This window comes from Lipotes vexillifer, unplaced genomic scaffold, assembly GCF_000442215.2.
Source record: "Lipotes vexillifer unplaced genomic scaffold, Lipotes_vexillifer_v1.1 scaffold3, whole genome shotgun sequence".
Taxonomy (NCBI): Eukaryota; Metazoa; Chordata; class Mammalia; order Artiodactyla; family Lipotidae; genus Lipotes; species Lipotes vexillifer.
The window spans coordinates 3,324,749-3,338,563 of record NW_006783631.1 but is presented as its reverse complement, the minus strand read 5'-3'; the positions used below and the strand labels follow the sequence as shown (position 1 = coordinate 3,338,563).

Below are 13,815 nucleotides of genomic sequence, written 5' to 3'. Positions count from 1 at the left end.
ACGTTAGGACTCAGTGAAAGGCTGTGTGCAGGGAGTGGGCAGGAGGGACGAGCTAGTGATTCCAGCCATGGCACAGGGCGGTGCCAGGTAGCGCTTTGAGCTTTATTAGTAAGCCCAATTCAGAGGCTGTCAGCCACCCCAGGAAGCCCCTCAGAGAGCACGGCCTTGCTTCATGGGCTGAGTGTCTTGGCTGTGGATGCCTTGGGGGCAGAGCAGTGAACGGCCTGCGGGGTCAGCTGCAGTCCACACCCGCATCCTCACTGTGGTTGCAGTTGTGAGAGCCCCAGTTGTTCTTGCTGCAGCTCCATAGGGTCGATTCCGACCCTTGACATGCAACGTTGTCCAGCCAGATGGTCCCAGTGCCTGGACACAGCAAAAGCAAGGAGGGAGAGGAGCGTGGGATTAGGGTCCAAGCAGCGTGGCCCGTCTGTCCTCAGGGGCTTCCACGGGGAGCTAGACTGCCAATTTCTCCCACATGTGCCCAGGCCCACCGTGCTGACGGCTGGTCTCCTCTCTTACGATGGCTCTGCCTCTGTTCTGCTTTCTACCCTTTGACAAAAGTCTCATCTGAGTATTTAATATGTAACCCAAGCATGATTTGAAATCTCCTCCTAGGGATCTCTAGGGCTTGTCTCTTCCTTAAATGCCTTTGTAAACAGGCCATTCACGTGTTCTAAAGCATTCACACCTTCCTCAAACCCCCTTCCTTCTGATATAATTGATTTCAGATCAGGAGCTCAGAGGAATTACTGGATTATTTGATTTCCGTAATTTACAGTAGAGTGTGACCATCTATAGAGGCTTAATCTGTTTGAGGAAAATGTGTATTTTAAAGGAGTTTTGTAATCCAACTGGACTCAGATTGAAAAGTAGGTATGCATTTTGGTGGGGTTGTGGGGAGGGGTAAGGGTAGAGAACATTTTGGGGTGGGGGCAGGAGAAACAGGCCTAGTGTACCTGCCAGATCAGCTCAGAAATGGTCTCACACCTGGGGCTTAACTCTTTTGTTGAAAGTCTAAACCTTTTGCTGCAAGACATAGCTGAGTCCCTAGCACCCCAGGACATCTTTCCAAAACTGATTTTAGGAGGTCCCTGCTCTGATTCGTTTTCTCTTCCCTTCACACCTTATCCTTGAAGATGATCAAGGTTGGGCCACCTAGACCTTCAGGTTTCAGAGATCTGGGATGACCACTGTGCTGCCTGCCCTGCATCCTTCTCTGTTCTCCCAGCTCCAGCCCCTCAGCTGTTCAGAGAGTGTCCCTCACAAACACCCTCCATCACATGGCGTTCTGGCTTTAGGGCTGGACAGACAGCAACTCAAACAAGCCTTTGCTGTCCCTTTGGGGAAGAGAGCCTTCTTTCTCCTGGGGCTGCCAAGTCTGAAGGATGTAAGCTGGGGCCCTGGGCTGCAGAACTTTTCAGTTGCTTGAACCAATCCTTTTCATTTAACCCAACCAAGCTGAGTCACTTGCAACCAATGGTTGCCAATACCCTACCAGGGAGAGAAAGCCCGCATCAGCACCTCAAGGAAAGAGGCTCCTGGTTGAGGATCAATTCACTTACCAGCTCCCACGTTGAAAACGGCAGTTCCCGAAGAGAAACCCAGCATGCGGCAGAAGACGGTGGCATCTGAATTGTCCCAGTCATCATCGCAAATTGTCCCCCAGGCACCATTATAGTAAATTTCAGCCCGGCCTCGGTTCCTAGAGCCAGCAATCCGGACAGATAACATGGATTCGCCTGGATGACAAAACACACATGGGAGAGGTGAGGGAAGCAGCCCAGGGCTTTGTGTGAATGCAGGCTCTGCCTTTTCATTTCTGGAAGTCCTATAGTTAGGGAAAAGAAGCCTCCTGCTTGGCTGCCACCACAGCTGGGAAGATCCCACATGCTGGCACCAGCACAACCAGCGGCTCTGTGCACCTGGGCCTGCAGGTGTGAGGCCATGGGGGCAGGTCCCTCTGCAGCTGTCCTTGCAAATCCATCCCACCATGTTTAGCCTTGTGTTGTCAATAAAAAAGGGGGAAGAAAAGAGGGAGGGAGGGAGGAAGGTGTTATCTCTGGCTCTGTGCCACGGGCAGGCTTATTCAAGGGACAAGCCCTTAGCTTTCCGCCCAAATGAGGAATCTCTCTGACAACCAAGGCCTCTCCCCCAGCACACCTACAATTTTTAAGTACAGGGTAACCTCTGAAACACACATTAAAGACAACAGAAATAGCAATTACCTTTTTGACCTTTTTCTCCCTTTGCTCCTTTCGGCCCAGAAGATCCTATCATGAGGAGAAAAACCACACAGTTCGAAGGAAACCAAGCCAGGACCCCCTTGCCCTCCTTTGCCAGCAGTGGGGAGGAGGGGCGGGCAGGAGGGTGGAGGGATGAGGGTCAGACTCTCTCCTTCAGCTTTGCCAGCCACCTGGCATCATGGGGACTGGATGTGCCGTGGGATCCCATGGGTGAGCAAGAAGAAATGGGCCTGGGGCTTCCCTGGCGGCGCAGTGGTTGAGAGTCCACCTGCTGATGCAGGGGACGTGGGTTCGTGCCCCGGTCCAGGAAGATCCCACATGCCATGGAGTGGCTGGGCCCATGAGCCATGGCCGCTGAGCCTGCGCGTCCGGAGCCTGTGCCCCGCAATGGGAGAGGCCACAACAGTGAGGCCCGCGGACCGCAAAAAAAAACAAACAAAAAAAACTCTTACTAAACTAAGAATAGAGAGAAACTTTCACAATTTGATAAAGACTATCTACATAAAACCTACAGCTGGCATCATACTTAATGGTGAGAAACTCAAAGCTCTCCCACTAAGATCAGGTAAAAGACAAGGATGTCCCCTCTCACAACTCCTTTAAAACATCATACTGGAAGTACTACCTAGTCCAATAAGGCAAGAAAAGGAAATTAAAAGTATACAGATAGGGAAGGAAGAAATAAATTTCTTTGTTCACAGATGACATTATCGTCTATGTAGAAAATCTGAAAGAAATGTAAAATAAATAATTAAAAGGTATAAAGATAGAAAAGGAAGAAATAAAAGTCTTTATTTAGAGATGATGTTTGTCTACGTATAAAATCTCAAAGAATCAATTGAAACGAGCCCCAGGAAAAAAAAAAAAAAAAAAAAAAAAAAAAAAAGAAGAAGAAATGGGCCTGAGCCACAGCAGGAAGGATTTAAACACTATTAGAGAGGAACATTCAAGAGACATGGAATTGGAAGTCTCTCCTGCCATCAGTCATGGAGACTGTGTGGTCCAGGGCCTGACTGGGCGTGGTGCCAGCGCATGGTCACTGGCCTGCCACTCGAAGTGCCCGGCCGTGCCTTATTCTCCTCTGTAAGCTCAGCGCTGAGGGCGATCCCAGCACAGGACTTGGCCACAGAGCCACTAAACCTCTACCCTTCTGGTTCTGAAAACTCCCAGCACCTTATGACAGGCCTCTCCTTAGAACCCTCACATCAGAAACCGAGGCCTTACCTTTCGCTCCGGGCTCTCCCTTTCGGCCGTCTGGTCCAGGTGCCCCCTTGAGGCCGGCCAGGCCTGGGCTTCCCATCTCTCCCTTCACGCCTGCAGGGCCTGCGGAGGAGAGAGACCACCTCCATCAGATGCTCTGCTCTGCTTTCCAAAGGGGACTAAGGGCCTTGGTGTTTAGTGCATGAGTTGTCCTAAACCACCAGGTTCCCCCCCTGCCCCCATCAATGGGCTGTTCGAATGTTCAGCCCGAGTGGGCAGGGCACTACCCTGATCCCCCGACTCCTGTGTAAACTCTGGTTGAGGACGAGCGGGTGAAAATTGCCGACAGTATTCCAAGGCTGTTGTTCCTCATTGGACGGCCTAATTGTGTGGATGTTCTAGCCATCCTGGGAGAATTTGCTAGAACATTTCTAGGATTCAATTTCTCCTTCAGTAAGTTAGAATAGGGATAGAATATCCAGCTCAGGTGGAAGAAAGACTGCTCAGGAAATGTGTCTGAGGAGTGTCGCTTTGGCTTCTCAGGGTAGGGCTGGCAAGAAGCCTAGAAATGCCGTGCGCAGGGCACAGTAACCAACCACTAGCTAAAGCGGGGGCCCACGAGGACCGTGATGATAGCCCCGTGAGAAGCAACAGGAAGAGGGGGGCGCCTTGAGGGCCAAAGGGTAGAGGGAGATGGACCGGAGCAGATGTGGACAGGCAGATAGAGGCCATACAACCAACCTGGCAGCTGGAGAGGGAGGTCGCCCAGCTCCTCGGCGGCTGTGCGGCCTGAAGCCACCACCAGGGGCAGTTGGCCTGGCTTTCTTTACCCTCCACCCCCTCTGCCCCCGCCCCTCTCTCTACACCCCTTCCCCAGGTTTGTCACCCAAAGAGTCTGAGCGATCGAGCCCTGCAGGCGGAGACACTCTGGGGAAAGGTTACTGAGGTTACCGCCATGATTTCAGGGTCGACAAGACCCACCCTTGGAGCACAAGCCCTTCCAGTCATCACTGTGAGGAATGAAAATGAAGCCGGCACTTTACCTGGAACTCCTGATTCTCCTTTTGTTCCTTTCTGTCCTTGAAGTCCTAAGATCAAAATACAAAAAAAGGGGAGAAGATAATAAAATGTAGATATTAGACGCTTTTAATCTTAGACAACCTCTACCTTCTGTCTGATTAACGCAAAAGGAAAGGTACATTGGTTCTCCACGATTGTTTAAAGCCTCTTTAGCAGAGCATAAAAGTAGACAGACTGCAGATAAATGGGGACGTGTGTTGGGGTGAAATAGAAACGTATTGGATGAAAGTCTAGGTTAGATGGACAGACCCCGGACTCAGTGGCTGGCCTTCCTTGTCCAGAAATAACCTGACTTGGTGTCTAAATTCAATCCCATTCCTTTCTGTTGCATTTTATTGAAAAAGAGTTGAGAGATATTTTGAAAATAAAGTTATTTTTATTTCTAAAAGACTGTGGAGGAGACTCAGGGGCCACTAGGAGCTTTGGGGGTGCCCTCACCCTCAGTAGATATTCCATAGCGTTTATTGGTTTATTTCATTGTGGCCCCCAGTATAGCTAAACATTTATATAGCTAAAGGGTCTCACGTGCAGAAAATGGAAAAATAACCACTGCAGTCATCGGGGATGATCCTATTTGTAGTTCTAATGTGAAAGTTGCTTCCTTCTTCCCATTCATCTCTTTATTCACTAACTTACATGGAAGACCCACTATCCCTAGCACCATGCTGGGTCGTAATTTATTGTGGGATAATAATTTATTGGTTTAGCAACTCCATGATCTCTCAATTTTAAGTGCAAATATTGATTTTATTTCAGAGAAACAGGACTCTCCAAGACAGTTACACAAACTTGGGGAAACTAAAGCTCATTATTGACCATGAAGTAAGAGTTACTAGAGGGTAACAGTGGGAATGCACTCCCACCATGCCCTTGACTGGTATCCCTCCCACCACGCCAGCTCAGTCTTAACCAAGAACCCACCCGTTTGATGATCACTAGAGACCACAAGGAACTCGGTTACCCTCATTGACAATTGCCTGGAGGAAGTTCCTGCCTTCCACTTCAGTTCCTGGCTTTCCTGAGCACCCACTGTGTGCTGGTTGGTGGAGGGCAGGTGAGGGCCCTGATGGGCCTCTTCAGGATCCCTTCTTGGAATAATGAGCAAGGAGTCCTGGCTCCTAGCAGCCTTTCAGAGGGCTCGTCTGAGGCCGGGCGCTGCCTGGGGAGGAGGGCCCGAGGGCCGAGGAGCTAGGAGCTGCTGCTGCAAACCTGGGCACCAAGGGAGGTGGGAAGCCCTGCCCCTCATGTTTGAGTTGAGGACCTGAATGAGGCTCAGAGAGCATCTTCTAAAAGCTGGAGGGACCTTCGAGGTTGGCCCTGGCAGACAGGCCCCAGCTCACCCCGCGTCAGCTGTGCCCACTCCGGTCCCTCGGTTTGGAAAGCCTCACCGCTTTGGTCCCCTGGGGAACGATATCAAGGCTGTGAAAGCTGCTAAGATGCTAGATCTTGCTGCCTCTGAAGCCTTCTCTGGCCTCGCCCGTGGCTGATGCACTTCCTCCCAAGGCAGCACAGGGGCCAGAGTCAGAGAGCCTGGGCTTGCATCTGCCTCTGTGACCTTGAGCCAGGCTCCCTCTCCCTTAGCCTCACCTTTCTCCTCTGAGCCTCTGGCTGCCTCGGGGTGGTTGTCAGACTGAAATGAAGTTGTCTGTGTCACATACTAAACCTCGTGTCTGACAAGCGGTGCCACGAGGACCCCGGGGCCCTGTCGGCATGTGTCTGTCTCTCCTCCAGCGGAGAGCGCCTAGGACACGGGGGCTGAAGCCCCCACAGGAGCTCCAGGCTTGCTGCCCAGCAAGCAACACTCCCCCCCCCAGCAGATGTTTGCTGTTGACCTCAGGTGGCCCAGCACGGGCAGTAGATGTGTCCTCTCTGCTTACCTGCACCTGAGTTGCAGGTGTCAAGATGAGGGAGGAGAAACCACATTCAGAAACATGTCTTTGGTTATTAAATAGAAAAATGGTTCATATCTAGACTCTTGACCCTCTCTGTCACATCCTAAAGGGTGCCATATTGCACAGATCTCTACCTTAAGAGCCTGTCCATAGGCCCAAGGTTGAGGGGCACCTGGCACTGTGATCTCCCCTTATTGCCTCTCCGCCACCAAAGAAGTCTCCAGAGCACCGATCAACAAATGTCCTATACAGACAGGAGCCCTAGGGGAGCCCCTGTTCACTAGGGCCATGGTCCCCAAGGCCTGACCCTTCTACCTCGTTTCTCACACCCTCCCTCCCAGCCCCCCACCTCTTGGGGACTCAACCTCTGCTGCTGCCTGCACTGCACTAGGCACGCCAGGAGCTTCACATACATCTCTCAGCTTCCCAGCGAGGTCGTGCCATTTCCCTCTTTATAGAGGAGGAAGTCCACACTCAGAGACGCTAGGTGATTTATCCCACGTCACACAGGGAGGGAGTGGTGACGTTGGGGTTAGGACCCAGGGTTGGCCTCCCACTGGGCACTGTGGCTGCCTGTGTGCCACCAGCATGCCAGCTCACTACTTCCTGGAGTTTCACGTGGACTCTCCACCTCATTCCAAAGACTCCCAGTGGCCTTAGGCCATCCCTTACTCCTAAATAAGTCGTCAAACTAGAGTGAGCGTCAGAATCGCCAGCATACGGTTTGTTAAAAACAACGTGCTAAGCGCCCCCACCCCGCGGTTCCTGATTCACTGCATCTGGGCTGGGAATCTGAGACGCTGCGTTTTTAACAGGTTTCTGGGTCTTTCTGATGCTGCTGGTCAGGGACCATGATTTGAGTAACCACTGCCCTAAACACATCTCACTCAATCTTCAGGGACCAGCTGACAGCCCACGTCCTCCAAGCAGCCTTCCTATCTCTGAGGAACTCACGGCCCCTCCCCTGTCTGAACTCTCTCGTAACCCACTGGCCCTTGATAAAATGCCCTCTGAGATGTGTATAATAGGTGTAGGTTTATGTCTTCAAAACTCCCCTCTTCAAGGCAAGGAAACTGGAATTGAGTTTTGTGTGATTTTGGGGGGGTGTGATTTCTCTCCAGGACTGGACTCTTGAGAGGTGCTCGCTGAGTGGCTATGCATGGATCCAGGGACCAGTAATGACTTCGCTATAAATCAAGGCGGCATCCTGATTGGATCAGGGAGAAGGAGAAATGGCTGAAAAATAGAATTTAGAAGTTCATGCTGTAAACCTTCACTGGAAGGGAATGAATCCTGGGTTTGTCCTCTTAACCACAAGCAAACTGGGATTCCCTGGGTGTCACAGACTCATCACGCTGAAGGGGCTCAAAATATTTATTTGCAAGGTGCTTATTTATAGAAACAATTTTCCCCCAAGAAAATAGTTTAGGTTAGAAAGCACATGCCTTCCTATTGTTTTGTGTTCAGCTGGTGCTCTGCCTAAAATCTTAGAAAGTCCCTGCTTGAAGGGAAAATTGCCTGTTTCAAACCCAGAGTGCTGGCAGATTGGCAGGGACCTGGGTATTATTCTGGAACTCTCCCCATACTCCACAGAGGAGGAAACCAAGCCTCTGGAGGTCATGTACCAACCCATCATCACCTAGGTAGTTGGCAAGTCCAAACTGATACACAGGCCTCCTCACTCTGATTTAATGTAGAAATTTCCAGTACCTTAGGAAACTTCCTTAAATACCATCCCAACTTACAGGCTAAGTGCAGCCTGGCAAATTTTGGGTTAATTTAATACCTAACACATTGAGCTGTATAACAAGAAGTAAGATGGTAGGTAGGGGACCCAAATTTGGGACGCATGTAGACTTCTTCAGACGTCTCTAAGAAACTTAGAGGAAAACGAAGAAAACTCTAAGTGACAATTTAGTAATATGAGTTGGTAGAATTTAATAAATTCTTGGACTAAGTCAATACTTAGACATGGGGAATGAAATCAACTGAGAAATTATATTCATGATATAGGGCTTAATTGCTATTATGGATTATTCTTTGTTACATATCTTTAAAGTAAAACACGTCTTAAAGTACAGATGAGAAACTAGATTTCAAGTTATTTGCACTTTGGCTTTGCCTCAAGAGAAACATAAAAGGACATAGAAAATTCAGATTCTTGTTATATTTTAGACATGAAGATTGTTGAGATGCAGAAATTTTGATCAGATTGGTATTTTGGAGCTTCAATGTTTTGGCTGTGTCTAACTTCATTTCATGAGGTGAGGTGGTAGAAAGAGAAATGCCATGATCACGAGTTGAAGTGAGCCCTTCCTTATTTCCAAACAAACTTTCCTTTTCAAAATGGCCAGAGGATTTAGAGCTAAAATTTGTTTTGTTGTGGATTTTTTTTTTTTGCAATTTTTTTCCCCAAAGTCAAATGATTCTACAATCGTTTGAAAGATCAAAGGTTAGAAAAAACTAAGTTTTCGGGGTTTGATAAAACACTATTTTATGAACGGTGAAGGAAACTACCATTACAGAAAGTTCTTCTCGGTGATAATGTCCTGCTTAAATAAACTGCAGTCTATCTTCCCAACAGAATGGAAGGAGTCTCCTCTTGGCCATCTTTATTTTTAATCTTTCTCAAGGGGTGTGAACGTGGGGAAACGTTCCAACAGAATGGGTTGGAGTGTGATTAGAGAGCGTTCACAGCAGCAAGAAGATTTGGTGACTAAGCTAGGATTTACCCATCTACTGTGGGGTGAGAGGTGCGGGCAATTCTGATTTCTCTGAGTCCTATACTCTATGTTATTCTACACAACAAAATTTAGAAAAGCACAATTTTGGAATCAGACTTTGGGATTAACTCCTGGACTCAGTGTATATTAACTGTGAGACCCTGAGGAAAGGTTTTACCTTTGCTTCCTCAGCTGTAAGGTAGGGATGATGAAACTCAGCTGTGTGGATGGACTAAGGTCACGGGAGGAAAGGCCCAAACACAGTGCCTGGCTTGGAGGCATCATTAGTACTAAACAGACCTCTTACTTTTGGTAATTAATGCACAATAACGAGATCTAGCTGTTACCTAGGTTAAGCCACGGCACCAGAATTTCTCTGTTTTCATCCCATACTGCTAGATAGTCTCCTGTGAGATTAATGATTTTATTTACAAAATGGGAAATACATCAGTTTGAAAAAGTGGCTCGATATGATCAAAATTGAACCAACACTTCAGTACCTCCAGTTTGGGGAATACCCACATCCTGACATTGACAAGTATGCATTGTCTTCCGTGATGAGATGGTCTGGCTCCCACTCACCACCCACCCTTCCTTCTCCCACTGCAGAATCTGACCTTTCCAAAAGTTCATTCACCTATGACTTCAGGATGAAATACAGCCCTGGCTACAGCTACCCAGTTTATGGTCCTAAGAGAATTCCCTCCTGAGATGTCTATGTAGACCATCAGCTACTTGATCAAGACAAACGTTTGGGTTTGAGCGGGAAACATACGCAATTTGGAATTTGTTGTAATCATCACATGCCCCAAATTGAAAATGTAATTCACCATGTTTACCTGGGCAGCCGGAATTAAGGAATAACCCTTAGAATCTGCCTGGCTGGTATTTCCCACTAGGCCTGATTGATGGAGGTTCCCATAAAGGTGCTCATCAGATATGCAGGGACTCTATAATGGAGTTAAAGTGATTCCCAGACAGTTGGCCAAAAGTGTCTGTGGGATCTTACGTAAATAGCAAAGAGCCATAACAGGGCCTGAGAGCGCCATGTTTCCTTCTAAGAGTGGAAGAAGCTGCTGCAGCTTCTGCTCTGATCCTTCCAGGACTTGGGTACAGGGAGAAGGTGCCGCTCAGTGGAGTGCCCTGATAGGGGTGGGGGAGGGCTCAGGCTGCCCGCAGAGGAAGGCAGCATGACAGAGTATAATGGATAAGGCCCCAAGCTTTGCGTCAGCCGGGCCTGGATTCCAACCCTGGCTGCATCTCTTACTGTAAAACAGCACTAATGAAAGTGTGTTTTCCATTAGGCTGTCATGAAAATGCTCATGTCAGGAGCTGCTCTTATTATGCAAACCCTCCCAGGATGCAGAGTGCAGGCAAGATTCTCCACCTTCAGTGGGAGACACAGGCTCAGGGGCCTGGGGAGTGGGTGCAGTGCCCCTTGTGGGTAAAATCATGTTTTGTCACCCATACTCTTGCTTAGTCAAGAATCACTAGTCTGGGCAGTGGTGGGGTCGGGTGGCAGGGCTCCCAGTTTATAACTGAGGGAGAAGAGCCAACATCTCCATGAAGCCAAGCAGAAAACTCAGTGGTAAGACAGCCTCAGAGTCAGGCACCCTAAGATCTGGAGTCAGGGAAGATGGAAGTATAAAATCAGAAAGAGGCAGCCAATTAATCGGGGTCACCTGACCACCACACCCAGATGGAACGTTTCTGGAAGGCCAGACTAGCTGGTGACCTTCAAGTGGCATTTATATGGCATCAGGTAGCAGAGCCCCTGCCTGCACTGACCCACCGTCTGTGAAAAGGAAATCAGCTCCAAGGCTGGATGGATTGGAAGGGCAAGGATATAGGAGTTGCTTGTGCCAGGGCTGCTGACAAGCATCAGGGAAACTCCAAAGGTCGAAGGCCCAGAGTCCAAGGCTCAGGAGGTGGCATGGTCCAGCTCTCTGGCCAGAGCTCCTGAGCCTCTACCACGTCCTAGACCTGGACTCCAGGGACATGCACCTACAGATCCCTCCCTCGCCCTCCAAGACTTCACCTGCTCGGTTCCCTCTCTCCGGACTTGCCTTCCTCTCCCCACGTGGCTAAGCTCTACTCATCCTCCAAGACTCAGCTCGAGCTCTTCCAGCACTCCTGCACTGCCTACCTTTTGCTAACCCCACCAGGGGCCACTGTGAACTTGAAGGATTTGGGTTAAGTCACATTTGTTTTAAAAAGTCAATCCATTGACCACTTGTTCAATGAAAACTGAGAGGGCTTGCCCCTGGTGTAGATCTCTAACATGGTTCTGGGGTGAAGGCATCCGGGTTGTCTAACTCAAGTATGACCTGCTCTGGCAGTGACTGTCCACAGACATCCTTGGAAGATACACAGCCCGTTCTCACAACCCTGCACTGGCCACAATACCTCCTGGCCTGCACCTGGCTTTCTAAATGGCATGTGGCGCTTCTCCATGCAAAACCCACAGCACAGTGTGCCTGACACCATCTGGCAACAGTCCATCTACCTATCTCCTGCATCAGCCTGCACATCTGAAGGCAGGAACCAGGTCTTATGCATCATGGGGGTCCAGCACCTAACACAGTGGACCAGACTTTCTAGACCATCGTAGGTGCCTGGACTTACTTAGTGACTAGAAAACACACAGTTCTTTATAAAGTAGACCACACTGGTATGATGGTTTATAACCTAGACTAAATTGACGTTAACAGTTTATAACATTGACTAGGCTGGCACGATGGTTTATGAGCTAGTCTCTGTGAGTTGGATAACCGTGGGTCACTCCTCTCGGCCTGAGCCCCCCTGGGAGAATGTGCAAGAAGCGTTTCTCGACAGCTGTTGTCCAAATCCAGAGCCCTGACCCTTGGGACCCCACCGCAGGTCAGTGGGAGAGGGCATTACGAGCACCCCTGGAATGCAGGCCAGGAGACAGTGCGGCCGAGGCGCCCCCCTGCTCTCCCCTTTGACAGTGGAGGTTTGATCATGGCATTCAAATCCTCTCAGGGACTCTGGGCAGAGAAAAACAGCCCCAGGGCCTTGGACTCAAAGGGCTCTGGCAGAGGAAAGTGCCTTTTTTAATCCAGGTGGGTCAGGGGCCAGAACACAGGAGACCCTCTGCCTGCTTCTGGTGGACCTGCTGGGAGGTAGTCTTCCTCTCTGTCCATCCTTGATACCCAGCAACTCCACCTGCCCGCCTACCCACGCCCTCTGTTACCTGTGTCCCCCTTGCTTCCTTTCACACCTTCGGCTCCTGGACTCCCGGGCCTCCCTGATGGTCCTGGACAACAGATACCATGGAGGGTGTAAGGTCTGGGCTGGGTGGATCTTCAGACATCACTCCCCACGCCCACCACGGGACCCAGGACCTCACCTATTGGTCCAGTGGGACCAGCGCTGCCAGGCTCACCCTTGGCACCCGGGGATCCCGCAGCTCCTGGAAAGCCTGGAAGACCCTTGGCTCCGGGTTGTCCTGAAAGTTAAGTCATGAATGAAAGGCTGGGAGTGGTTGGCAGAGGGCCTGGCTGACTACCCCTTCAACACACTTCTTCTCTGCAGTGGCACATGCATCTCTTAACACCTTGGCAGCTTAAACTCTAGGAGCCTTGAACTAGCCCTATTAGTGGGAGGAAAATTACAGTCTCAGCAATTTATTAATTTTTTCCATTCACTGCTGCAGAGTTTGAGGTTTACGGACTTACTAGGAACTCTGGGTGTGAGCATCCTGCTTCATACCCCTGGGTGGCAGTGTGGAATGAAGCTCTAAGAAAGAATATCAGTTAGGCCTGCCCTCCAAAGCTGCTCTGTTCCTCTTAGGACAGGTCAGATTTTACAAAACTCCAGAGGCTCTGGGTTAACACTACAATGAAATAAGACATAGTACAGTCAGGTCCTGAACTTGACTTTGCCCAGGGACCGCGGTAGCTGGAATGATGCCGATTCCCACAACTCTTACCTTGATCTCCTTTGAGTCCAGGAATTCCAGCCACACCTAAAATACAGAAGGACTTTTAGGGATTTTTTTCCCCTCTAGGTCAGCCCGCCAGACAAAAAGGGAATACCCACAGGACAACAGACCTGACTGTGCAGCCTACCTGGGGAACCGGGCATCCCTGAGTCACCTTTATCCCCACGGGCTCCAGGGGGTCCCATGACCCCCATGTCTCCTTTCATGCCTATGTCTCCCTTTCTTCCTGAAAAACCAAGGGATTGTGGCCAGACATGGGAGGAGGGCAAACCCGGCTGCCACGTCCATCTCTGACACATCCTGTCCCACCCAAATTCCAAATTCAGACTCCTTGAACTCCTACTTGGTGCCCAGAAGTGGAAGATACAATGGCTGCCCTCAAGGAGCACACCACCTTGCCCAGAGGCCAGACATAAACTCATGAAAAATGGATGAGGTGACCTGGCTTGGCTGATGGGCAGCGGAAGGTCCCAGAAGCCGGGCTGTCAGGGCCCTGGTTAGTGACCTGGTCCCTGGAGGAGGGACCACAGCCCAGGTTCATCCAGCACTGCCTGGTTTATTTCAGTGTGTGAATTTGGGGAATTAGTTTTTCAAACTTCCCAAACTGAAATCTGAATATTCCAGAAAGCAGATCCCAAGTGCTGAGAACAGAAGCTTTGAGGCACTGATGAAGAGGAAAACATTGCAGCAGCACTTATCCCCCTAGCGGTTCA

At 49.8% G+C, this 13,815-nt stretch overlaps 1 protein-coding gene across 1 annotated transcript in view; it reads right to left on the bottom strand.

The window, feature by feature from the left end:
* Positions 1 to 232: 232 nt before the first annotated feature.
* MARCO (macrophage receptor with collagenous structure) overlaps positions 233 to 13,815 on the bottom strand; it is a 21,952-nt gene continuing 8,369 nt past the window's right edge. The window contains exons 5-13 of the mRNA XM_007456363.1: positions 13,230 to 13,328; positions 13,091 to 13,126; positions 12,509 to 12,607; positions 12,353 to 12,415; positions 4,487 to 4,531; positions 3,468 to 3,566; positions 2,226 to 2,270; positions 1,563 to 1,739; positions 233 to 363 (exon numbers count right to left, since the gene is read on the bottom strand). Coding sequence (XP_007456425.1) covers positions 233 to 363; positions 1,563 to 1,739; positions 2,226 to 2,270; positions 3,468 to 3,566; positions 4,487 to 4,531; positions 12,353 to 12,415; positions 12,509 to 12,607; positions 13,091 to 13,126; positions 13,230 to 13,328 — 794 coding nt within the window. The remainder of the gene's footprint in view (positions 364 to 1,562; positions 1,740 to 2,225; positions 2,271 to 3,467; positions 3,567 to 4,486; positions 4,532 to 12,352; positions 12,416 to 12,508; positions 12,608 to 13,090; positions 13,127 to 13,229; positions 13,329 to 13,815) is intronic.